The 22,971-nt window shown below is 54.2% G+C and overlaps 5 protein-coding genes across 5 annotated transcripts; 1 reads left to right on the top strand and 4 right to left on the bottom strand.

Annotated features, from left to right (window-relative positions):
• Positions 1 to 840: 840 nt before the first annotated feature.
• CkaCkLH20_12901 (NmrA-like family protein) lies at positions 841 to 1,972 on the bottom strand (the record flags this gene model as incomplete). The annotated part of the gene is made up of 4 exons (XM_038895612.1): positions 841 to 1,427; positions 1,489 to 1,540; positions 1,593 to 1,730; positions 1,793 to 1,972. 4 exons carry the CDS (start codon positions 1,970 to 1,972, stop codon positions 841 to 843), a joined length of 957 nt encoding a protein of 318 aa, XP_038739065.1.
• A 1,738-nt stretch (positions 1,973 to 3,710) lies between these two features.
• CkaCkLH20_12900 (uncharacterized protein) lies at positions 3,711 to 5,199 on the bottom strand (the record flags this gene model as incomplete). Its single annotated transcript, XM_038895611.1, has 3 exons — positions 3,711 to 4,329; positions 4,381 to 4,898; positions 4,960 to 5,199. 3 exons carry the CDS (start codon positions 5,197 to 5,199, stop codon positions 3,711 to 3,713), a joined length of 1,377 nt encoding a protein of 458 aa, XP_038739064.1.
• A 3,691-nt stretch (positions 5,200 to 8,890) lies between these two features.
• CkaCkLH20_12899 (uncharacterized protein) lies at positions 8,891 to 12,628 on the bottom strand (the record flags this gene model as incomplete). The annotated part of the gene is made up of 1 exon (XM_038895610.1): positions 8,891 to 12,628. The coding sequence occupies one exon, from the start codon at positions 12,626 to 12,628 to the stop codon at positions 8,891 to 8,893; it is 3,738 nt and encodes a 1,245-aa protein (XP_038739063.1).
• A 1,185-nt stretch (positions 12,629 to 13,813) lies between these two features.
• On the bottom strand, positions 13,814 to 15,143 carry CkaCkLH20_12898 (sphingolipid long chain base-responsive protein LSP1; the record flags this gene model as incomplete). Its single annotated transcript, XM_038895609.1, has 5 exons — positions 13,814 to 14,448; positions 14,501 to 14,684; positions 14,743 to 14,876; positions 14,969 to 15,026; positions 15,087 to 15,143. 5 exons carry the CDS (start codon positions 15,141 to 15,143, stop codon positions 13,814 to 13,816), a joined length of 1,068 nt encoding a protein of 355 aa, XP_038739062.1.
• Positions 15,144 to 17,967: 2,824 nt separating this feature from the next.
• On the top strand, positions 17,968 to 21,720 carry CkaCkLH20_12897 (SET domain-containing protein; the record flags this gene model as incomplete). Its single annotated transcript, XM_038895608.1, has 3 exons — positions 17,968 to 18,720; positions 18,786 to 21,615; positions 21,677 to 21,720. The coding sequence occupies 3 exons, from the start codon at positions 17,968 to 17,970 to the stop codon at positions 21,718 to 21,720; spliced, it is 3,627 nt and encodes a 1,208-aa protein (XP_038739061.1).
• Positions 21,721 to 22,971: the final 1,251 nt, after the last annotated feature.

Here is a 22,971-nt window from a genome sequence, read left to right as displayed (position 1 = left end):
CGCAATCCGCCGGTCGGTTTGTGCTGCGGTGGCGACTTTGGCGTCTTTGTCTACCTAAGGTAGGTTTGTTTTTCCGTCGTCCGGACTCCGGGAATGCGACAGAGGATGGCTTCAGGCGGCCGAGTCCTCGAACCGGATGGCAATCAACCTCGATCTAATGCGATGTCGAATGACGATGCAACGACGTTGGCGATGTATAGGAAGGGTGAGGGGGGAGAGAAAAGTCGGGGTAGAGAGGGAAGATAGGCTCGCTGGGAAGGCCGACGCGGATTGGGCTGCTTGAGTAATGGGGACGGTCGGTGGAGGTCGGGGACGCTGCGCAGCGCAGTCGTAATGCGGCGAGTGACCCGGGCGCTCGTGCTTGGCGTTTACTGTTGCGTGGGAGAACCTGGAGTCGATGTGCGAGGGTGCTAGAAAGATGGGGTCGGGGGGTCATGCCTCGGTATTTCGGCGGGCGGCGTTGGTGCGTTTTCCGCTGAAGCCTACCTCGGCATCTTGGAGCAGCAGTAGATTACTTCGCAAACATTGGCTTTCAGGGTCCTCAGTTCGTTCTGGCAGTTTCGGATGTGGTTCCGGCGCTTTATCCTGTATCCATCATATTTACAGCTATTTATCACTTGTTGAATCGCAACCTATGACAGCCTGCCTTGTGTTGAAACGAAGTTGTCAATCACGGGTCAGCAGCCGATGGCGGGACAACCAGAACAAATACCAGGAGTAACGCCGTCAACATTGCATTCCCACTTCACGATGGATGTTTCAAAAGCGCAGTCAATGATAAAACCAAAAGCTTGCATTCTATTATCCTGATACTGATATCTCCAGCACCACCGAGCTAGCTCACTTCAGCCCAGCGAAAGCCTTGGCGTTCTTCACGTGCTCCTCCCATGTCGTCAGCTTGTCCTCGACAAGCGCATGGGACTCGTCCAGCTTCTCGCCGCCAAAGTACCCGAACTCGTCCAGCAGCCGCATGTTCTGCAGCATCTCCTCCGCCGCGAAGTCCGGCATGCCCATGCCCTTGAGCGCGCCGCGAAACGCGTCGTGCGGGATCTCGTTGTACTTGGCGTTCTTGCCGGCCTCCGGGTACACCCTCTTGAACGTCTCGACCGCCTCGCCCGTCGTCACGTACTCGGTCGCGCCCAGCACCCGCTTGCCGAGGAGCTTGTCGCGGTTCAGCACGATGGCCTTGACGAACTTGCCCGTGTCGGCCGACGCGTCGAAGAGGGGCATCGGGGCCGAAGCCGGGATCGGCAGGTTCAGGGCCCACGCGTTGTCCGGGGGCGTCGGGCGGAACATGCCGCCCGGGAGGTTGGACATGTAGAAGCCCGGCAGGAAAAAGGTCGATGGGAGAGGGAGCGTGCGAATGTATTCCTCGGCGGCGGCCTTGCTGTCGAAGTGGTAGACGTCGGGGAGCTTGCCCTTGGAAACTGCGAGCGGATGCTTGTTAGTCGAGTTGCGGTGCCTTGACATGAGTGAGGAGATACGTACGTTTGTTGATGTCGAGCAGGGAGCTGAAGATGAAGTGCTTAACGCCGGCCTCCTGCGCCTGGTTAGTATCCAGCCGCCATGGTGAAGACATCGTAACAACGCACCTGAGAAACATCGGCAATGTCCTTGCCTTGCCGGGTCTCCAGATCCTTATCCAGCTTGTCCCAGTAGTTGGTCACCGCGAAGACGGCCGTGGCGCCCTTCACTGCGGCTGCCAGTGACGACTTGTCACTCAGATCGGCCTGCACGGTTTCGGATTAGCATTCTCGACTGCTGCAAAAGTTGATGCTGGCATAAAACTTACACTGACAACCTCGACGCCCTTGGCCGCCAAAGCCTTGGAGGAGTCCTTGGTCGTGTCGCGGGTGACGCCGCGGACGGCCCAGTCCGCCTTGAGCTTGGAGTCGTTGAGAAAGATGTTGACGACGCTGCCGCCCTGGGCACCAGTCGCGCCGAACACGGTGATGATCTTCTTGGCCGCCATTGTGTATTTCGGTGGGCTTTCGCTTTTTCTGTAGAGTGTGTTCGTAGATTGAATGTTGTCAAACCTGACGATAATAGCTGTACGACGACGTCAGGATGGGGATTTCCGATATATTTATACGAGATTGTTCGGACGGACCTTGGTATGTTTGTACGAGGTATGTCTCACAATCGGACGGTCAAGTAAACAAGCCGGAGTTCGTAATGCAAGTCTGTGTATTCGTGTTGCCCGGTGGTTGGAAGTGGTGATCAATTCCTCGTTGGCAAAGGGCAGCATCGCCGAGTATTAATATACTTTGCTCTTCAAGCTTCAGCTACCTAGCTACCTGTGAAGCTAAGACAAGGCTTCACGGTACACAAAGCAAGAGATGCACTTCGACGTATCATGCCGAAAGGGGAAAAGGCCAAGACGGCGACATATTCCTCCTGCAAGCCCATCCTCTGAAGCTTTGTGCCTAAGAGGGATGCAGATATCGCGTCGCGACGAACCCTGCGGGCGTTACGCCCGGCCTGCCTGTATTGCCAGTAGGTGTGTCGATGTGTAAGCGGACGCATCCTCTGTGTCCGTCGCAGTTGATCCGCGAGAATCTTGATTGAGACAATATCGCCGCCGTCCACACCTAGCTATGCTTACTACGAAGCGCGCGCGAAGGAGCCTCAAACTGACACGCTAGGATGCTTGGTCGATCGGTTTACGCAGCTGGAAGCTTAGCTTACCAAGCGACGAATTCCCTCCACAATTCAAGGACGAAAACCACGAGCTTCTGCCAACCTCCAACGTCGCGAAGCGCGAAAAGTCCGAACCATGAACCTTGCTATATTGCTTGCTTGGCAAGAGTCCATGAGCATTCGAGAAAGTAGAAGACAGAAGCATACACTTTTGCAGATAAGTAATAGCTGACATTGCAGACCCTGAGGAATTTATCAGCCACGGATGATTGGGGTGTTCGGACTCCCGAGCTACCCCGCAATCGAGAAATGCGTTTCCCGTCTCTTGCAGAGAGACGGCATCAAGCACGCCGAGTTCCGAGCTAACATTGAATCAATCTGTGGAATTTCTATTAAGAGATACTTTTTAGCTTCCGCTTCTGATTTCGTTCTTGCAAGGCACCTAGCATAGCACAGCTCCTTGCCAACAACGCTATCACGTGGGTGCTTCGTGGGATCTGAAGGCGTCAATAGCCCAGATGCACCACTTCGGGGATTACCGTCATTAGGCCAGGCCAACACGAGCCTTCTGGCAAACCACGGGTTGTCATGTATTTCTCACAGGCTACTGGTCGGGTCATATCAAAAACTTCCAGATTCACGCTTCGAGCTGCTCGCAATACGATTTGCAAAGTTTCCATTTCCAGGATGTTTCCTGAACTTGCTGCTAGAAAAGATATGTCCATTCCTCCTTGGTCCATTTCCGTAACTGGTATTTCAAAATCAAAATAGGCGCACTTTTCCGGGGCCGGGTATCATCTTGGACGCCGTCTAAGAGTCATATCGTTTCGCAATCACCGCCTGCCCAACGCGAGGCATGTGCATGTAACCCCCGAATGATGTATGTGAAGTGAAGAAAAGGCCGTTGTCCAATCATCAGATACCATGATCCAATGCAAGCAAGGCTTGCTCGCCGCAGCGAGCTAGAAGTGAAATCCACCCAAATGGTTATAGAAGAAACACGCCATGCCAAACCCATATATGCAATCATCAACCTCTCAAAATCTCATCCACAATTTGACGTGATCCGCTTAGGTCGAGAGAGCGAACAAGCTGACCTTGTTGTTTGCGGAGGTAGATTCGCTGTTGAGCCAGCTCTCGACCTGCTCACGGCTGAGGCCGGTTGAGAAGTCGACGCTGCTGTCGAGGATCTTGACAGAAACCTGACCGGACTCGCCGTCAAGGACAGTGGCGACCTTGATAGGCTCACCAGTGGGACGGTCGAAGTAGTCGGAGGAGCCACCGGGCACGTTCGAGTGGAAAGTAGACTTGCACTTGGTGTCGCCAGGAGCGAGAACCTCAAAAACGTCGATCTCACCGCAGTCAGGCCAGCAGGAGCAGGAGTTGTATTGGGCGGTGCGAGGAATCTTGGCGTTCAGGAACCACAGAGCGGGCATGTCGGCGTTGAAACCAGTGGAGCCGTCCATGGGCATGTTGAATTCGAACAGCCAGACGGAGTCCTCTCCCTTGAAGCCGTGGTAGGCAACGGATCCGGGGCGGTAGTAGCCACAGCTGCCGTCGGTGCACTGCTTGTCGCTGTAGATGGCGAACTCCTTGTTGGAAGGGAGGTAGACGGGGTCGAGAACCTGGGGCGAAGAAGAACCGCCAGTGGCATCGGAGTTCAGGTAAGACAGAGAGTTGCCAAAAACACTGCGTGGGTTAGTGATCGCACAGTCATGGCATAGTGATGGCTCAACTTACTTGTCGAACTTGCCAGAGCCCTGGCCGCCGTAGTTGCCAAGGAAGACGATACCATCAGCAATGGCCTTCTCAGCATTGTAGTAGCCGACACGGGAGTAGTCGCTGCCTGAGCTACCAGTAGAGGGAGTGCTGGCCTTGCTGGAGCTGGAGGAGGCCTTGGGAGCAGCGAGAGAGCCAACCAGGTCCAGGACATTGGGGACAGCGGGAGCAGGGGTAGGTGTAGGCGCCACAACGGGGGCAGCAACAGGAGTCTCAGCCACAGGAGCAGCATCGGGAGTAGGACCGTTCCAGGTGTTGATCCAAGACTGAACAATGCCGTCAATGGTGGCAGTAACCCAGACATCGCCGCGCTTCTCCTCTGCATGCTGGTGGGCCTCGGCATGCTTCTTGTGCATGTGGTGGTGGCCGTGTCGACGGGCGTGAGTGTGAGAAACAGCCGGAGAGCGCTTGGCCTTGGGAGAAAGGTTGTACACGGCAACTTGCTTCAGGTTCATGGGACCACGGAAAAGAGGGGTGAGCTAAAATGATGTTAGTATCCAGTGCAAATGAGATTGTCTGAAGACTAAGGAATAAACTCACCTCCTCGTTGAAAGGGGCCAAAGGGCCTGAGAAAGCAACATCCTCAAAGCTGCAGGATCCATCGTCTGCCATGTTGGAAACGGCCTTGTAAGTGCCTGGGTGGCCAACGTTGGAGTACAGGATTTGGTTCACAAGACCGCACCACCAGTTACCACCCTCATTCTTGGAAGTACCAGAGCACTGCTGAAGGGCCTGGCCAAGACCGGCTGAAGCCAGCAAAACAGCGGTAGAAGACTTCATGTTGTTCGAGTTTTGTTTGGAAGAGTATGCTGGAATGAAAGTGATGTTGGATAAGATTGCTGGGAAATTGATGTTCGTTCCTTGAGTATTTGACCGGCCTCAAAGAGAATCTCAAGAGACGATGAAACGGCTTCTAGACTCTTTCGATGGTTGTCGGGTAGTCCAGGCTGTTCTTTAACTTGATCAGGGGGTTTCTGAGTGGGCGAGGTTGGAATGTAAAAGTCTCAATGAACCCTTGCCAAAACGGTGTGGTGTGTTGGTGAATCAACGCCAAGTGTTGAGGGTGTGGTATAAGGAATGACTGGTGACTATAAGTCACTTGTAAGGAAGGTCGATGCTATTCGGCGTCCGGCAAATCGGAGCAGTGAATCAACACTTGGTCGTGATCGTGGGGATAGAGGAAACAGAGGGAGAGAGAGGAAGTGGAGGAAGATAGGCGCGGGAGTGTTGGTTAATAAATTGGTCGTAGGGAAGAGGAGAGGAAGGAAGAGGCGCTTGGTCGGGGAACAAGGTTAATGGAGGATCCATCTAGGAAGGCAGGTGCTGAGCACTCAGTAAGGCAGGAAGGAACGACGAGGTGGACTTGCCCCAGCAGGAAGGAAGGAACCAACAGGGGCAAGTCACGGTCTTCCCAAGTGAAGGAAGGCAGCTCTATTCCCACACCTCTTTCCTCTTCCTGAGTGAATTAGCACGTGTGGGTTGCTTTCTGGAAAGACGTGGAGGGCCTTTAACAACAAGTGAAAAAAAGCCGTTGAATAATTGGATGAACGGGGAAACAGAACTGAGCCAGCCAATCCGCTTGTCGAATCCAGTTGAAACGACGGCTTGGAAGTTCATGGGGGGTTGTACCTTGCAGCTGGCCAAGGGGGGCCAAGGCCAAGCTAATCCCACCTCTCCCACCTTTTCCCACTCACCCAACTTCGAGCAACGAATACCTTCTCTTCCTCTTGTTCACCACCAACATCTTTGTACCTCTCTGCCGCCGTCACCGAAGCAGTTTGTCTGCCAATTGTGAGCCCACCGGCGACGCCAAGAGCCAAGTCAGTCGGCCTGGCCCTCATCCACCAAGTTTGAAGAATACGACCAACCACCAGCTGGCACGAGGGCTGAGTTTCCTCGGCGTTCTGGGCTCTAATCTGGACTTAAAATGACAGTCGGGGCGACCAAGGGACCAGTTGGCGGTGTCTAACATGGCAACCAGACGAACCGCATCGACCTAAACAATAGGGCCAGGCCAGTCGGGACGGATCAGCAGTCGAACACGAACAACCGCTTCCACGACCCGTCGACTTGTTGTTGCGACTAACTCTTCCATACTAGGGCCAACGGTTGCCGGCTCAGATCAAGCAGCGACCTACGCGTATATCCGCAGGCGGCTGGCGGCATTCTGCACCAGAAAACGTTGGTGCAGCCCGCGTCTATTCTGGTCTTCTTCGCGCAGAATGATTCCAATTCCCCGACGGACAGAAGGCGGCGATTTGGCGCCTTGGCTTGCCGTCCCTCTTCAGGTCGTCCAAGAAATTGAGACGGAGCCAGATAGCGCCCTCGAGCCCTCTCTGCCCTCATCGTCTGGGGGGAACATCGACCCGCCTATTTCGGGGGATTTGGGGGTGGCAGTGACAGCCTTGGAGTCTGGACGGGCTCTGTGCTGACGGAAGCTCAAAATCAAGCTTACCGTGGTGTGCGCCGACCGAAGCCAAGGTGTGTCTCCATCCCAATTCGGACAACAGTTGGTTCATCCCAATACTCAATCCTGGTGACATATCGAGTCCTCATCCCATCTCTAATCTCGACCATCAGATATGCCAATCACTTTGCTCGGCCGCTGGCCAATGCCCACAGCGCGGCCCGATGTTTAATCGCGCAACGCTTCCCTCTGCAGGCCACATCCCAACTCGACGTACCATTATGCCCATGCTGACACCGCGGAACGGACGGGTTGCGCCTTGCCTCTCGACACTTTGCTTTTGCCTTTTCCCCGTTCATTCGCGGCAGATTCAGCAGAAGACGACGATCACTCCGCTCGTACTCATTAACCCGCAATGTCAACTAGCCCTGGTAATTCGTTCTAGATCCGCTTTCTGACGGATGCTGTGGTTGCCGACGACCCAGTCTCGAAGGCGACAAAAACAAAAACCTTGGCCAACCAGACCAGGGCCAAAACGAAAAGTTCTGAGCAGAAAAGCAACAAAGAAAGAAAAGTCAATTATTCAGAGGCAACGAGAAAACCGCTCAAACAGACCCATGGACCCGCGCTGTAACGCATCGCGGTGGGCGGGATTGGTTCTCTCGCCGACCACGTCGACGTTGTTGATCCGCAGGCCCAGTCGTGGGACTCGGTGCAATATGCCGTGGCAAGGCAGAAGAAAGGAACAACAACCAGCCAAGGCATCCAGTCTCGAAATCTTACATGCAGTCTCGTGAATGGGCTATTTGGAGATTGGCACGTCAGCCAAAGCCGGCAGTGGCCAGAGGGCAAGTCGAAGCGGAAGCTCAGGACGATCACATCGTCTCGGGCAGCGACTTTTACGTTGGTTCCTGCATTAGCGGAACCGCTGGCCCGCGAGCATCTGGTTGGCTGTTCACCGCCGTCCTGCAGTGATGCATCCTATTCTCGCCGTGGCGATACCTTATTCGACTACACCTATTCGACCCTGACCTTCGCGCCTGCGACCTCAGGGCGTACGTACCACCTCAAAGGTCATCAGTGCCGGCGTATCAGAGAGCCACCGCATTCTGCTCCATGAGATTTGATATCGTCATGGCCTTCACTTATCGGCCTGTGACCTAATTCGACCCAAACTCTTAATCGCGCCACGTTACATGCTGTGTAAGAGCTCATCTCTCGCAATCATCCGTCAGAATGATCTTCGCCTCTCAACTCGCACCCGCCACGTGGAGAAGGCAGAAAAATCACATCGCTCCTCGCTCTCCGATTGGGGAATCCTCATCTGCAGCTCCCTCGTTTTTTGTGGCCTCGGACACGTGCCGGTCAGGAATGTTCAACGTCGTACCTGAAGATCACTTCTCCGGAGGAAAAAATAGGGACTCGGCCGGCCTGGATTGACGTATGCTTCAGCCCTGGCGGACCCTTCCATTCTCGCCCTGCAGGAAAAAAAAAAAAACCTTCGAAAACCCCTTCTGGCCAGACACTTGGTTCCGCGACGTGACAGCGCCTCGGGCAAATGCCGCTTGGAATGTGACTCAGATTTCGGGGGTCTCGTGAGGGCTTTTCTCCCCCCTCCCCGAATCATCGCCACGGCAGATGCCGCGAGGTCCAGCGGCAAAGCCCCAACGGCGGTATCTCGTGGGCAGGGATGCTGAGTCGGAGGGATGCCGCCGAGAGACATGCATGCATACCGCCACTCTCTTCACGAACGGTAAGGCTTTACGTATTGCTAGACAGACTGGTGGAAACCTTCGAGAAAGAACAAAATTCTGGATAGGATCGGCTTTCGGGTGGATGCTTCACGCCCACCTTTGACTTACACTGCCTGCCAGGCAGACAACGTTGTGCTTGGGTCTATGTTTTCTGTGACGAGAAGGCGCGTAACATTCCTAGGAGACGTGCGGTGATTTGTGATCCCATAGGAACACTTTCTCTGTGCGAGAAGAGGACGAGACTGTGGATGAGGACTGGTGTTACATGGTATTCTAACACACATCTAATCGACACATCTACAGGACACATCTATGCGGAGGCCTTGGCCTTCTTACCCCTCCGACCTCTGGTACTACGAGGCTGCTCATCGCCCTCATCCTCTTCCCCTTCCTCGTCCTCCGCCTCCTCCGCAGCCGCAGCTCTCCCCCTCGCCTTCCTCTTCCCCGTAGTCTTAGCCGGAGCCGCAGCAGGCGTCTCCTCCTGCGCCACGGGGGCCTCGCCGTTGGCATTCGCCCTCAACCGACTCACAGCGTTCGCCATCCTCTTGCTCGTCGTAGTCCTCTGCCTCGGCGCAAAAGCATCCCTCGCGCCCACGCCGACGGACCCCTCAAAGTACCGCGTGATATTGGTCTGCGTGCCTTCGATATCGCGCTTATTCATGTCCCGGATGACGGGCACCAGGACCTCGTCGGTGCGCTCCTTGCTCCACCCGATCGTGGCCATGAGGAACTGCCGCAGGCCCTCAAGGTCCGGCACGCCCCACTGGAACGGCTCCGGGCTGCTGTCGACCTCCGGGTGGATGTACGCGTCCGTGACGGCCGGGTTCGGGAAGCCCGCGGGCAGGAAGAGCTTGGTGGCCTGGGACTTGCGGAACTTGCGGCGGAACGGCGAGGCCGCGTCGGCCTCCTTCGGCCGGCTGTTCATCTGCACGTCCTGCCACCAGTCCCTGAACTGCGCGAGCCCGTCCTTGCCGGGGAACTCGGACAGGATCTCGACGGCCGTGACGGGACCGACGCCGGGCAGGCCCTCGGTATAATCGGAACCGAGGAGCTGGGCGATGGCGATGAGCTGGTCGCGGCCGAGGGACAGCTCCTTCTCGAGGTCGGAGCCGAGGTAGCATTCGACGAACTTGTTGCTGTTGAACATGTTCTTGTAGACGCGGGTGCCGCCGAAGAGGAAGGTATCCGAGTCGTCGGTGACGATGCCGTCGACGAGGCCGAGGTGGACGAGCTCCGCGCATTGCGCCTCGGCCTCCATCGGCGCCGTGATGTAAGGGATGCCGAAGAGGCGGAGGAGGGCCTGGCACTCCGTGACCATGACCTGGGTGACCTCGTCCGCGTCTCTGCGGTCCTTCTTCTGCTGCGTACGAAGCGCCTTGAGCTCCTTCTCGTACGCTTCCCTGTTTTCGCTTTCTGACTTGTTGTTCAGCTCGCTGGCGAAACGGGCGTGTTCCTCTGCCTCTTGGGCTAGGTTGGCGTAGAGTTCTTCGTCTTCCGGGTCACTAAACTCGTCGTCGCTGTCGGCAAACACGGCGGCCTCGGCGTCTTGAACCGGGTCTCCTGCTGTGTTGGGGTCGTCTAAAGTAGGGCCGTCCATGAGCTCCTCAAAAGTGAGCTCCGCCGGCTCCTCGGCGGGCTTGGGTTCCTCTGCTGCGACTTCGATATCTTCCATTTCGGGCTCTGGTGAGTCTGGCAATTCTGTGACTGTGACCTGCATGTCGTCATCGGCATCCTCGATTTGAATGTCTTCAAAGTCGAGGTCGGGGGACGGCGAGGCCTTTTTGGGTGACGCACCGGCCTTCTCGGCCGTAGTATTCGTCACTTCGATTTCTTTCTGTGGGCTGGGCTGTGCCGGTTCCGCAGGATCTGTTTTGGCAGTATCGTCTGTTGAAGAGACGATCTCCTGAGTGGTACCCTTCTTCGGAGAAGGGGGTGCGTCGAGAATCTCCACGTCGCTTTCTTCACTGTCCGATGACTGAATCTCGATGAGCTGATTCTGTCTCTGACGCGCAAACCTGCGTTCCTCCTCAAGCGCAGCCTCTCTGTCCTCGGTGTTGATTTCACTCTCGACCTGTCGCTGCTGCTTGATAGATTCTCGGATATCCGAATTATCAATCATCCAAGGCGGCAACGGCTTAGGGCCCTCTTCTTGCGGCTCTCTCTGGAAACCACCTTCGTTCTCGTCGTCGACGGCTTCCTCGTCGGCGCCTTCCACCATGAACCCGCCGCCGTTGTCAGCGTCCTCGGTGTTTTGAACCGACTTCTTGGGGTTCAGTGCCATCTGCTTTGAACCCGTCGCTTCTTGGGGCTTCTTGGCTGGCTGGGCCTTCTTCAAGAAGAGAGACGATCCCCAATCGAGCTTCGGGAATGGCAAAGGCCCGTCAAAAGGGTTCTTCACGTTGGGCACCGCTGGCTTGGGCTGGACCCTCTTCGCCTTGCGGGAGGCCTTGAGAGCGGCTTGGAAGTCCATTTCGTCGTCACTGCTGCTGGCATTACTCGCCCGCCGCTTCGGCACAGCAGCAGTAGACCTGTTGTTCACAATGTGGGCCACCATCCGTCCACTTGTGGCGGTAATCGGCTTCGGGGCTTCAACTGCCTTTTGCTTCCACTCTGGCATCTCCACATCCTCGAATTGTTCTTCGTCTTCCTTGTCTTCCGTTGTCTCTTTATGCTGGTTTTGTAATGACATGGCAATAGCGCGGTTGATGTCGTCTTCTTCCTCGGGGTGTATTCTCTCCTCATGCGGCTCTCCAGTCTCATGGTCGTGCTGTTCAGGCAAATCACCGCCGACGAAGAGAGTTTCTTCTTCTTCCTCTTCGAACAGCCCGCTCGTATTGGTATCGCGCCGGCTGCTGTAGATCTGTTGTCTTCTGAGAGCTGCATCCCTCGCGGCCTGTAAGCCCGCTGTCGGTAGCCGATTCAAACCCTCAACCGGAACGTCTTCGAAGTCGTCCTCCTCATCGGATGCTTCGGCTTTTTGCTTGTCCTGGAATTGGAAATCCAGGGCATCGACATCAATGGGCTTATGCGCTTCTCCCAGGTCTTTCTCTTTGCTCACGACACCGAGCGCCCAGCCACCTTCAGCTCCATCATTTTTGACCAGGATGTACTCCCTGTCCCTCTCGCCGGCGATTCGTCCGCCTCCATTCAAGGTTAAGTCAAGGCCAGTCATGCCGGCTTCTTTCATGAGTCGCTGAGTGAGATTGTTTCGTTCTTGCACACGCTCGATCTGAAATCTCGAAAACGCCATGCGGTCTGGGAACATCTCGTCCAGCTGCTCCTTACTGAGACCCATTCTCAGACGACTGCGTAGCCTTGCCGCGTTCAGGATGTTGTATCTATCCGCAGCTGGCAGACTTCTGAAGAACTCGCCGTCAAAGTCGATCTTGCTAAAGTCGTAGAGGTTGATGTCCTCGCCATTGTGAAATTGCCGCGCATACTCCTCGAGCTCCTCAATACTCATGATCCTAGGATCATCCGCCTTCGCCATGGACGCAATGTCGCCATCGAGCTCAGGCAAGTGATACGCGTCCTGTTTGAAGAACTTCCTTCCCCGCTGACGCTCCTGCTGGGACATGCCCACCTCGTCAACGTACACAATCTGGTCCACGTCGGGTATTTCCTCCTGGGGCTCTTCTCGCTCTCTGTGAATACCCCTCTCCGCGTCACGACGCCTCTTATCCTCCTCCTCCTCGGCAATCCTCTGCATCTGCACAGCAAGCAGTTTGCCCGCCGTGCGGACGGCATCCTCTCTGCGCCCCTCACGACGGCGCTTTCGGCCCTGGATCGTCAGACGCTTGAGCGCGGGAGCGCCGCCGTCGAAGACGAAGACAGGCTTGATGCCGAACCACAGAAGCTTGCAGATACGACGGAAGAAGCCGACGACGTGGGAGTTGCGCAGCGCGTTACCCTCCTTGTCGCGGACGGCTTTGAGGAATTGGTATATCCAGATGGAGGCATCGACGGCGAGGCGCTTCCGGTTGAGGGTCGCGAGGTTCGTTGGCCGCGCGCAGGGCTGCACGACCGTCCAGAGGCCGTTCACACCCATGGCTAGGACGGGAGAGGTAGGACGGTAACGGGTTCGGGATTCACGGAGGGGTTCGGTTTAGCCGGGATGCTCGGTGCTGCGAGAAGCGATCTTCTCATCTGCCGAATGGGTATCGCATGATCGTGGGCAGTATCGACGTCCTGGGTGACTCCGATGAGCGCGAGAGGTGTTTGTGGTTGTGTAAAAGTTCAGTGAAGTTGTGACTCTGTGAATGTGGGATGCCGCAATAGTTGCCTGCAAGCCATTTGACATGGGAGCTCAGGTAATGACGCGCTTTCCTCCACTAGAGGCGCCCTTATCGGGTTCTTATCAGTTGGCCCCGCTGAGCAGCAACCTCTCGTCGTGGAACAGCCCGCCGGCGCAAACGGTCTGTTTCTACCCGCCTCTCACCGCGGCAACGAATGCTGGAACAGGAGATGACCACGGTCCCTACCGAGAAGTCGCAATGGAAAAAGAAGAGGCAAGAGACTTCTTGACCTCGCTGCTCAACAAAAACCTGCGCGTCGTGGCAACTGATGGTCGCATGTTTTTGGGCCTTTTCAAGTGCACAGATCCTGCAAGTCATCCCTCCAATCCTTTCCGGAAGAGCGCCTCGAAGAAAGCCTTGCTAACGATTGGATTCACCGATAGGAGCGAAATGTCGTCTTAGCTCACACCTACGAGTACCGCCAGCCCTCGGCCCACCAGCGAGCGGAGGCCGCGAAAAAGGCTGCCGCAGGCATCGGATCGGTTACGATGGATATGGCATCCCGATACCTGGGCCTGGTCGTGGTACCGGGCCAGTATATCGAGAAGATCGAGGTGGAGGAATTCGCCAGCCAACTGAGGGGACGCAACCCATACGCCGATGCCACTATTGTATAGCACAAGGCTAAGGCGAAGAGCGTTCTTCGGTTCATGCAGGGAGACGACGGAAGACACGACTTTATACCAATGACGATGAATTGCGGAACGAATAAAGATTAGAACTACAAGAACAGTATTTTCGCCATCAACCTTTCCATCCGAAGTGTCTCTCCGCTGATAGCCTAGCCTGGCCTCAATTGTATTACCGAGGCACCAAACCCCTGAACACCAGAAACAAGCGCTATCCATAGACCATTACCACAAACATTGGTTGCGCGTATTGCGTCTCGATTACACCAAGGGGCGCCCAGCTCAAGTCACCGTTATGACGCGCCGCATCTATGCAACGATACTTTCGTGCTGACGTCCTCTGGTCTCGCCGTTCAAGCCATCGTCAGATCCCACGACAGAGTGGTGAATATCGTCCTCCTCATCCTCTTCGTCCTCGTACTCTGTCTCCTTGTTATGGGCCGGCATCCATGAGGAGTCGTCATTAAGGGGCGCGTCTTGGCCAGACAAGTCGTGGCCTCCCTCAGCACGTGCCTTGATGTTGTTTCTGCGCCTGGTCGACAAAGTGCGAGCGCGAGTCGAGAGCTTAGAGGAGACAGCGGCGTTAGAGGTGACCCAGTTGGTAAGAGCGTCCTCGCAATCTTGGATGATGGCCTTGCTGGCTTCGTATCCATCGTACGCAGCACGGGTCTCACCCGGAGTAACGGGAGTGTCGTCGATGAGTTCGAGCAAATGCTTTCCGTATCCGGCAATAATAGCAACCTTCTCGCAGTGCTCCCGTAAGGCGTCAAATTGGTAGGTGTAAGCAGCCTTTACCTTCTCGCGCGTGATGTTTGACAATTGAGCCTCGGCGACTAGCGACTCGGCCTCGGCCCTCACAAGTTCTTGTTCGAGAACAACAATCTTCGGGGAGTTGGGCTCCTTGTACTTGAGCTGAGCAATTTGGTCGGTGATCTTCTGTTTACCTACTCTCGTTGTCAGACAATGTCAAACCCTTCGTGAGAACCTTGTACTTACGGTCTCGGCTCGGTTGAACCGAAGCCTCGATGTTGCGAATACTCTTGATGGTAACGCGGTATTGGTCATATCGGTCGACGTATTGGTCCTCAAGCTCGCCAATCTCGTAGAGGAGAACACCAAGCTTGTCGGTGACATCGGAAACATCCTCATCGCAGGCTTCGCCCCAGATTGAAAGTTGTTGCTAACGAACTACATTCAGCAGGTGTACGGTGCAGCGACAACATGGCGGGGAAACCTACGGCAACTTCCATGCGTTCCCTGGCAACTTGCTCCAGACTGCGCATCACGTTCTTCTCCATCTTGACCAATTGGGACAGCTTCTTAGCAAGGTCTGGGCCAAAGGCGCCAGCAGACTTGTGACGGAGGGCATGGCCTGAGTGGACTGGTCAGCGACCATAAGGCCATATTGAGTCGGTCGCGAATAGAATCACGCGAGGGGAATAGGACTTCGAGGCTGGGACGTACCAAAGCCGCTACGGAACAGACGACCGGACTTGGTGGTCGATGGCGGAGGAGGTGGGTTCTGCGCTGAGGCGTTAGCACCATCCGACAGCGATGATCGGTGGGGAGATATTCGCATTACCTGGAGTTGAGAGGCGGTGGGCGCCCTCGTTTGGCGCATAGAATAAGTGCGATGCATGGTGACTACTGCGGCGATGGCGACAACAACGACAGTACAATTCGGTAAGAGGAGCGCTTGTTAACGCGATGCGTAATGCGACGACAAAGAATTCGATTCGGTTCAGAGGGTCGTTGGAAAGTAGGATATCGTATCGCGGGGTGGGACAAGGGGTGGGCAGAATAAGATCAAATGACGGTCGAGAGGAGACTGGGGTGATGCGAGGCCGGGTGTTTATATGTTGGCGCGCCGCAAAGGGTCCAGGAACATGCGTGGATGTTGCGGAGGGGACGGGACTTGTGGACGCGGGCGCTGGCGGGCTCCTGGTCTAGACATGGGAGGGTGAAGCGAAAGGGAATTGGACGACAGAATGCAGAAATGCTCCTAGTCTCTCAGTGGTCTTCGGCCTTCCCTTCTGTGCCTCTTTCGCGCTGACGACGTCATCTGTGTCTCTAGCTCGACTTTTTGGCGTTGTTCGCAGCGTCACCCAGCTAACCAGGTGCCTGCATCAATACGCGGGTACAAGCTAAGAACCCCACCTTGGAGGTACCCTGACTGGCCTTGTCGAGCTGAATTCGTCGCAATGTCATCGTCGAAAGCTACAACACCGGAAGCTCTGACCATTGTCACTCTCTGGTCATCTCCGGGCTCCCGTGGTGCTGCGGTAAGGGAAAGGGCACGGCAGGGCCTGGCACAGCCAGGCCGATCATCATCCGGGATGCCGCCGTCTTTTCTCGACCTTCCAGACCCTTCGCCCAATGTGGGCTCATGAAACAGGCGGCCGGGACTTGGGACGAAGAAACGGGAGCAACCTCTCCTCTGATGCATCCTGCAAGAAAACCCCGTCACCCCATATCTCTATGCGTGTCTGTTGGCTCCCGCAGCAGTCTGCAGGTCCTCAAGGGGCCGGGCTGAGACTGGGACTGGAAATAATCAGTCGTGTTACTAGGAACGGCCATCTCCATGCCGCTTCTGCCTCCAGCCCTCGACATTCCTATGTCTCAGTATTATCAACATCGATAAGGCATCGAATGCTATGCTGACCACGTCAGACACAGGGAGACAAACTTCGGCGAGTAAGGCAGCGAACTCACTCACTTCCATATACCCCAGTAGGCCATCTCAGTCAGGCTCGGTAAGTCGTTCAGCCAGACCGGCCGCATTGCCAAGGAACAGCAGCTCTGCGTGGGTTAGCGGTAAAAGCCGGGGGCTCAGGCTGGCGTCGTCCAAAATTGCTTTGGAGCTAAAGTGTCTCTGCTAGACCCAAAGGATGAGCGATGATTTCATCGACTGCATTATCTGTCAACTCATGAATTAGCGCCATCTGAATCCTGGCGGAGCCTGTTGATCTCAAATCAAAGTTGTCAAAGTGTCAGTTAACGATATTTTGGTCGGAGTAAACAAAACTGGCTTGTGCGAAAGGACTTACCACATAAGAATATTGATTGGTATCTTTTGTTTTGAGTCTTGGATTACGTGTACTCACAATATCATCGAAACCTCAGAGAGCTTTATTTTTGTTTGCACGTGTCCGTTTATACCGCGGTCCGAACTTCAATGGCCAACTGTCAGGAAATTTGAAGTCTCTTCGCATGCGTACTTAGACCTAGTCAACGCAAAATTGAGGTGTCAACCTGATAGATGTAGAGTCCGTTATTTGACGACATAGTCGCTTACTACATCGAATTTCAAATTTGCATCAATAGCGATGTTTCCAGAAGCTAATTGATGTTAGTTTTCCTATATTGATTTTTCTTTCACTTCAAACATTGGCAAATTTGAAGCTCAAAGGCAGGCGAGGGCTGCAACTACCTTATTGGCAACTGGACTTGAGAAATAGATAAGTCCGACCGTTGACATGCCCCCAACCCTAACCCTCACCCTGGTTGACTGATTCGTAGTAATCCAGCGTTACCTCAGGGCATGAGACTGGGTTACGTTTTCCCAGTGCCGTTCATTGAGTCTGTATCACATTACTTCGTATGACGAGTCTTTTTTTTTGTCGGCGCGTTCTACAGCTCTGAATCAGCTCCAAGTTTTCAGCTACCGCTCCGTTATCTAGGTAGTTGCCGTATGTTCCTTGACGCATTGAAGCTGCATCATATCAGACTGTCAGGTTTGAATGGAGAAGGGGCTCTCAGTGATACGGTGCCGGGGCCACCAAGAGAGCAAACAACGTGGCAAATCCGGCGCAGCTGAATATTTCCATTGCACCTTCCAAGTTGCACCGCACGACTCATTTCTCTAGCTATTTTCCTCCTGCCTATGTCAATTTAAGAACTTTCCATTGTTCCTGCCTGCGCCGTGCTCACGAGATAGCCACCTACAGAGCAAACGCGATCCCTTACCCAGGTGTTTGGTGGGATATTGTGGATGTTGCCTTGAGTGCACTGAACTTCTTGAAGCACAACCCCTGCTCCCCGGTTCCGTCCGTCCCGATTAGGCGTAGCGCATTGCAATCTCTCCCTCCAAGTCGCGCTTAGCTTCGCCATTCACCAACGCGTCTCACATATCCATCTCTTCTCTCATCATCAACCTCATCCGACAAAGTCCATCCAGAAGGAAAAATCGATCCTTTCTCCATCTCGGTCATCGCATCGTCATTGGACATTCGCGTATCGACAGTGAGCGCTCACTTCAGTCCGCCTGGCATGAGACTTCCGTAGTCAATGTTTACAGGTTTTGCTGACGCCGATTTTGGGGAAGAGGACATGAGCGACCGTGTCCGTGTTTGCGCCTGCAGCAACTGAGGAGGACCGAGGACAGAGCCGCCGTCAGAGGACTTCTGGACAGGAAGCTGCCACTTTTGTGCCTCCTGCCCATTCATCTTTCGCCATTTTACGCCATGTCCTTCCGCGTTGGGTCCGACCGGGACTCAACGGCTCAAAGAGGTCCTTACGTCGACCAACTCGCTGGATTTCAGTTCTCTTCCAACCGATTTCAACTCAGCCGAGAGCCTCAACCACACCCTCTGGTCGCAACAGGATCTGAAGACGCGGTTATCGACTTAACTTCCAGTCCACCAAAAAGTCCGTCTCCGAGCTACTGGTCAAGACCAAGTCACAACAGCCACCAAGAGAACAGCCACCAGCCTATTTTCTCGCCTGGCCAGCCACACACTGTTCATCTTTCGGATCCGAGCGGCGGCTCAACCGCCGTCTCCAGCAATGCTGCCTCAATTTTGGATCCCTCGCCGCCCCCAGATTCAAACCAGACTTCTGTCGATCTTGAGGACAAAGACGACGCCGAGATGCCTCGACGCCTGCCAACCGACGGCAATCTGAAGTCTCCCCAGCAGATCACGCCACCCTCATCCACCCGTCCATCGAGTTTTCAGTCTCCAAAGCACAGCAAGCATGGCTCTGCATCAAAAAAGCAGACACCAAAGAAGACCAAGGTGGACTTCAGTCAGATCACCGCTGCCCTCACAGACTTTTCCAAGGACATACGCAAAGATCACGAAAAGCTTTGCATGTATGCTCTCAAGTCCACCAAGCCAGTTGAGACGCGCGTCAAAACTGGTGTCGACTGGTTCGCTGACGTGAGCCTCTCACCGACCACTGAGGAGAAAGGAACCACCATGAAAATTCGGTGCAAGGTACTTAAAGTGCACATACCCCGTTAAGATGCTCCAAGAAACCCCTGATACTGATCTTGCTATAGCAACACTTTCGCGGCAGAAAGGCGGACCAGGCCAGGGATCTGCATTACAAGCCTGCCTGCGTCAAAACCAACAAGGACGCTGTGCCCAAATATCGATTTCACCACACCGAGATTGCGAAGAACGTCCTCTCGCCAAATTCCATGCTCAAGTTCAACCCCCATATTCGGGATGTTGCGCCCCATGAGGAGAAACAGTACGATCTCTGGCTTAAGGAGCTGGCTCGGATGGACTCCAGTTGCGGCTTCATTCCGCTAGGCAGCCGCGAGGACCAACAAGTTCGAGCTATTCGCAAGGAGCGGACATTCATCTTGTCTCTCTACCTGGATTCCTGGCTGAAGAAGCTTGGCATCGAAAAATGCAACCGAACAACATTGATCCGCCACATGGCGAGCTCCGAATCTGATGATGCAATCACGCCGCAGCAGAAGACGACCTTGGTCAACTTACACAGTGATGATAATTTCGCAACTGAGCCTAAAGCCCTTGAGGCGGCTAGAGTCTTCACTGAGGCATTCGATCATGTGTTTTACATAAAGGCAACGTCCGGCAAGCTGGGGATCCTTCTTCGCGATGTCCTTAAGCTGGACAAAACTGTCGAAGAAATTGTCGAGTCGAAGAAGACAGCAAAGGTTGGCCAGACCGAAACTGAGAAGGCACCATCTCTCCAGCAATCTCTTGAGCATTGGATCGAAACTCATACGGTCATGGGCTGCCTCATTTGCTACAGCAACTCCTGCGAGCATGGGGATTACAGTCTGGAAAATCACAAGAGAAACTTTTCTATGGACTGCATCGGAATGTACGGACAAATGTTTTCGGCGAACCGTACCGTATCTTCAAAGGACCCGGTTCAGCAATTGGATCCTCCACTCCCTTGCAAGCGACAATGTTTCCGAAACAATGCCATCGGTAGCTCTGATGCCAAATGCAGACCATGGACGGAGAATGAGACTCTCCTGTTGCAGGGTCTCTATGCTATCTTGGATCACAACAAAGTCAGGGTCAAGGCACAATGCGCGACAGCTGAGATTCTGGGTCGAGATTGCTGGGATGTTCATCGTCATTTGCAGTCTTTGGGCATCGTTCTCCCACCCATTCAGACCGTGGATCAGGAGCGGGTCAAAAACCTTTCATGGTACGATCGCAAAAAGAAGATGCTCATCGGGGACTGGCAGGACCAAACTTACTCTCATGACACCAAAGTCCGCCCATCTAACGACCCCTGTCACCATGAGGGTATCTGCTCTGCAGAGAATGATTGTCCTTGTGTTCTCAACAACATTCTCTGTGAGCGATTTTGCCGCTGCACTGAGGAGTGTTGCGCGTACAAATTTACCGGGTGTGGTTGCCATGCCAGCGGCAAGACATGTTTGCAGAAGCAGAAGGAAGGCCGCCCTTGCATTTGCGTTCAGCTAAACCGCGAGTGTGACCCGGATCTTTGCGGAACCTGCGGCGCCGCCGAACGAGCCGATCCTGCTAATCAGCACAACGATGCGATGTTTCACACGGGTTGTCAAAACATCTCTATCCAGCGAGGTGTGAGCAAAGCCGTCATCGTAGGACAAAGTCAACTGGAGGGCTGCGGATACGGTTTATTCACTGCAGAAGACATTGCCCAGGATGAGTTCGTCATTGAATACACCGGAGAGCTCATTGTCGCGGACGAGGGAGTCAGGAGAGAGGCGAGACGCGGGGAGGCTTTTGCTGCAGAGAAGAGCACTTCGTACGTGTTCAGTCTTTTGGACTATGAAGGCATCTGGGTTGATGCAGCTATCTATGGCAACCTCAGCCGCTATATCAATCACGCCGTCGAGAACGCCAACGTCCAACCGAGCATTTTCTACGTCAATGGCGAATACCGCATCCGCTTCTCGGCCACGCGCAACATCAAAGCTGGCGAAGAACTATTCTTCAACTACGGAGAGAACTTCCCCAACTTAACTAAGAAAATGATGAAAGAGAAGGCGGATGTTGAAGCCGACGAAGCAGCAGGGGGTACTGTAACTGCGCCTACCAAGCGCGGTCGTGGTAGAGGCGGACGCCGGGCACGAACCGTTTCAGAAAAGCCTGCTACGCAGAAACTTACCAAAGCCAAGATTGCGAAGGCCGTTCGCACAGGAGCGCGCAAGGAGGCGCCGAAGATATCAGTGGACGACTTTGAGGCTCTGGCCGACTTGGACGACATGCCAGGCCCGAGTCGAAAACGGAAGCGGGCTGCTAAGAGCGATGATGAGGAGGAGGAATACCACCCATCGCTTGAGTCCGAAGATGCGCAAGAAGCAGGCAAGCGCGTCCCTGCTGCCCAACGCCGTGCTCGCCGCACGAGGTCCAGAGGACGCAATGCCTTCTCAGACTCCGAGGCAGAAGACTCTACCCAGGCATCACCTCATCCTAAGCGCGGACGAGGACGTGGTCGTGTTGCTGCTTCTGAGAATGCCGCCACTGAAACGGTCACAGCGAGCCAAAGTTTCTCCGCAAAAGGGGATACCAGCGGGCCACCTGTGAAGAAACGTCGCGGACGTCCACCGAAGAATCCTCGCCCGGCAAGTCCGGTCGCTGAGAATGATGACGTCCAGAACGAAATACACGCAAGTTTCAACTCCTCCAAGAGCGGCGCAGAGGCTGTAGAGGGCGATACAATTTCTGTAGTGAACCCTCCAAGGTCTGCTCGCGGACGCAGAGTCATCTCGCATGGTTTTAGCCCACGGGTTGATCGCATGGATCTTGACGATGAGGCCCTAGACATCAACGCAACTCCGACTCGCTCGAGGGGTCGAAAAACAGCCGATGAGCAGTCAGCTGCGGTCAGGGACACTCCGCGGACTAGACGTATGTCGATGTCACAGGCTCTCCAGCGAGCTGACGAGTCGGAAGGGGATGGTGTGACTAGGACTCCAGCTTCGCAACGAAGGGCACGACAACGACGCCCTGTAACGGAAGTCAACGATAGCGAATCAAGTTACCACACACGCGAGGTCCCATCCGACTCTGAGGACGAGGATGATGACGTTATCGATCGTTCGACGATGAGACGTGCTTCGAGAAAACGAAAGATGCCAGCCAGGTACCGATCATCGGACGATGAGTCTTGAGTCGTGAACATACAATACAACCTTATCTTCAGGGTCTTTACGACAGACATAGGAAATGTGATAATTAGTTGGTGGTTGGAAGGCAACGCGACAACTTGATGACGGCAGTAGCATTGGGTGGAGGGGTAATTGGTTTGGTTTTCTTCGTTTTTGCTGCATCAAATTGGCATTCTTCCGGTATCGCTAGGCCCTTCTTCCGATGGGGCTCAAGCTATTTGGGATACCGGGCGCTTGGCCCGGCGTAACTCTGAGGAGCACATTGCATACATAGTTTTTGGCCGTGGATACTGGTTTCATAAGCCACATAGTTGTATGCGCGATTTTTCAATACATACATGCATTGGCACTGAAGTTACTCGGCCTATTTATGTGAGAATATCATGGTGTTTGACATGCACAAGACTTGCGGGATAAGAACAGCCCATCCGTGGCTACGTATTCAGCAGAAGCTCCAAATGGGACATGAGTGGAAGCTCTTGAACTTCCGGCAGCCAGTGCTTCATTACCCCGCCTAAAGTTGCGTATACCAAGATTCAAACCAGCGGGGTCTATCTAATTTAGATCACTAGACATAAGATGAAAATCTGGGACTGATATTAAGTTTTAATGTGAACAGAAACTTTTCATCTACACGTAAGCTGTGTGTTCTCGTCGAATGTCCCAACCAAATGCCGCCTTTTCGTCTGATGAGCCTGATTGATTTGTGGTCTCCCTATTGTAGTAGATGTTAGCCTATTTAGGTGACAATGTTTAAAGAGGCCTAATTGACTGATGAGTATCGACTACCTGTAGTCAGGCCCCTACTCTATTAAGATGTTCAAGCATTTTGATGCATGCTGGAGTTGTGCGTAACAGAGACTTGTTGTGCGTGAGATGTTGTTCCAGCTTCAAGTAACCTCCTCTCTTTGAGAGTTCGTAACAAGAGCGGATTTCTCGCAGGATACGATACTGACGTCTTTCACCATTATAGGCTTCTGGAGCGCAATTTGAAGGTGTGGCTTGTTCGACTGGCTTTTCATATTGTATCCGTTAGTCCCGAGTCACTGGGGTTGTTGTGATACGTATTTTGAGGGCCTGTCAAGACATACAGATC

This window comes from Colletotrichum karsti (assembly GCF_011947395.1).
Source record: "Colletotrichum karsti strain CkLH20 chromosome Unknown Scaffold67, whole genome shotgun sequence".
Lineage (NCBI taxonomy): Eukaryota > Fungi > Ascomycota > Sordariomycetes > Glomerellales > Glomerellaceae > Colletotrichum > Colletotrichum karsti.
Note: the sequence above shows the minus strand (reverse complement) of the source record. Positions and strands in the feature narration are given on the sequence as shown.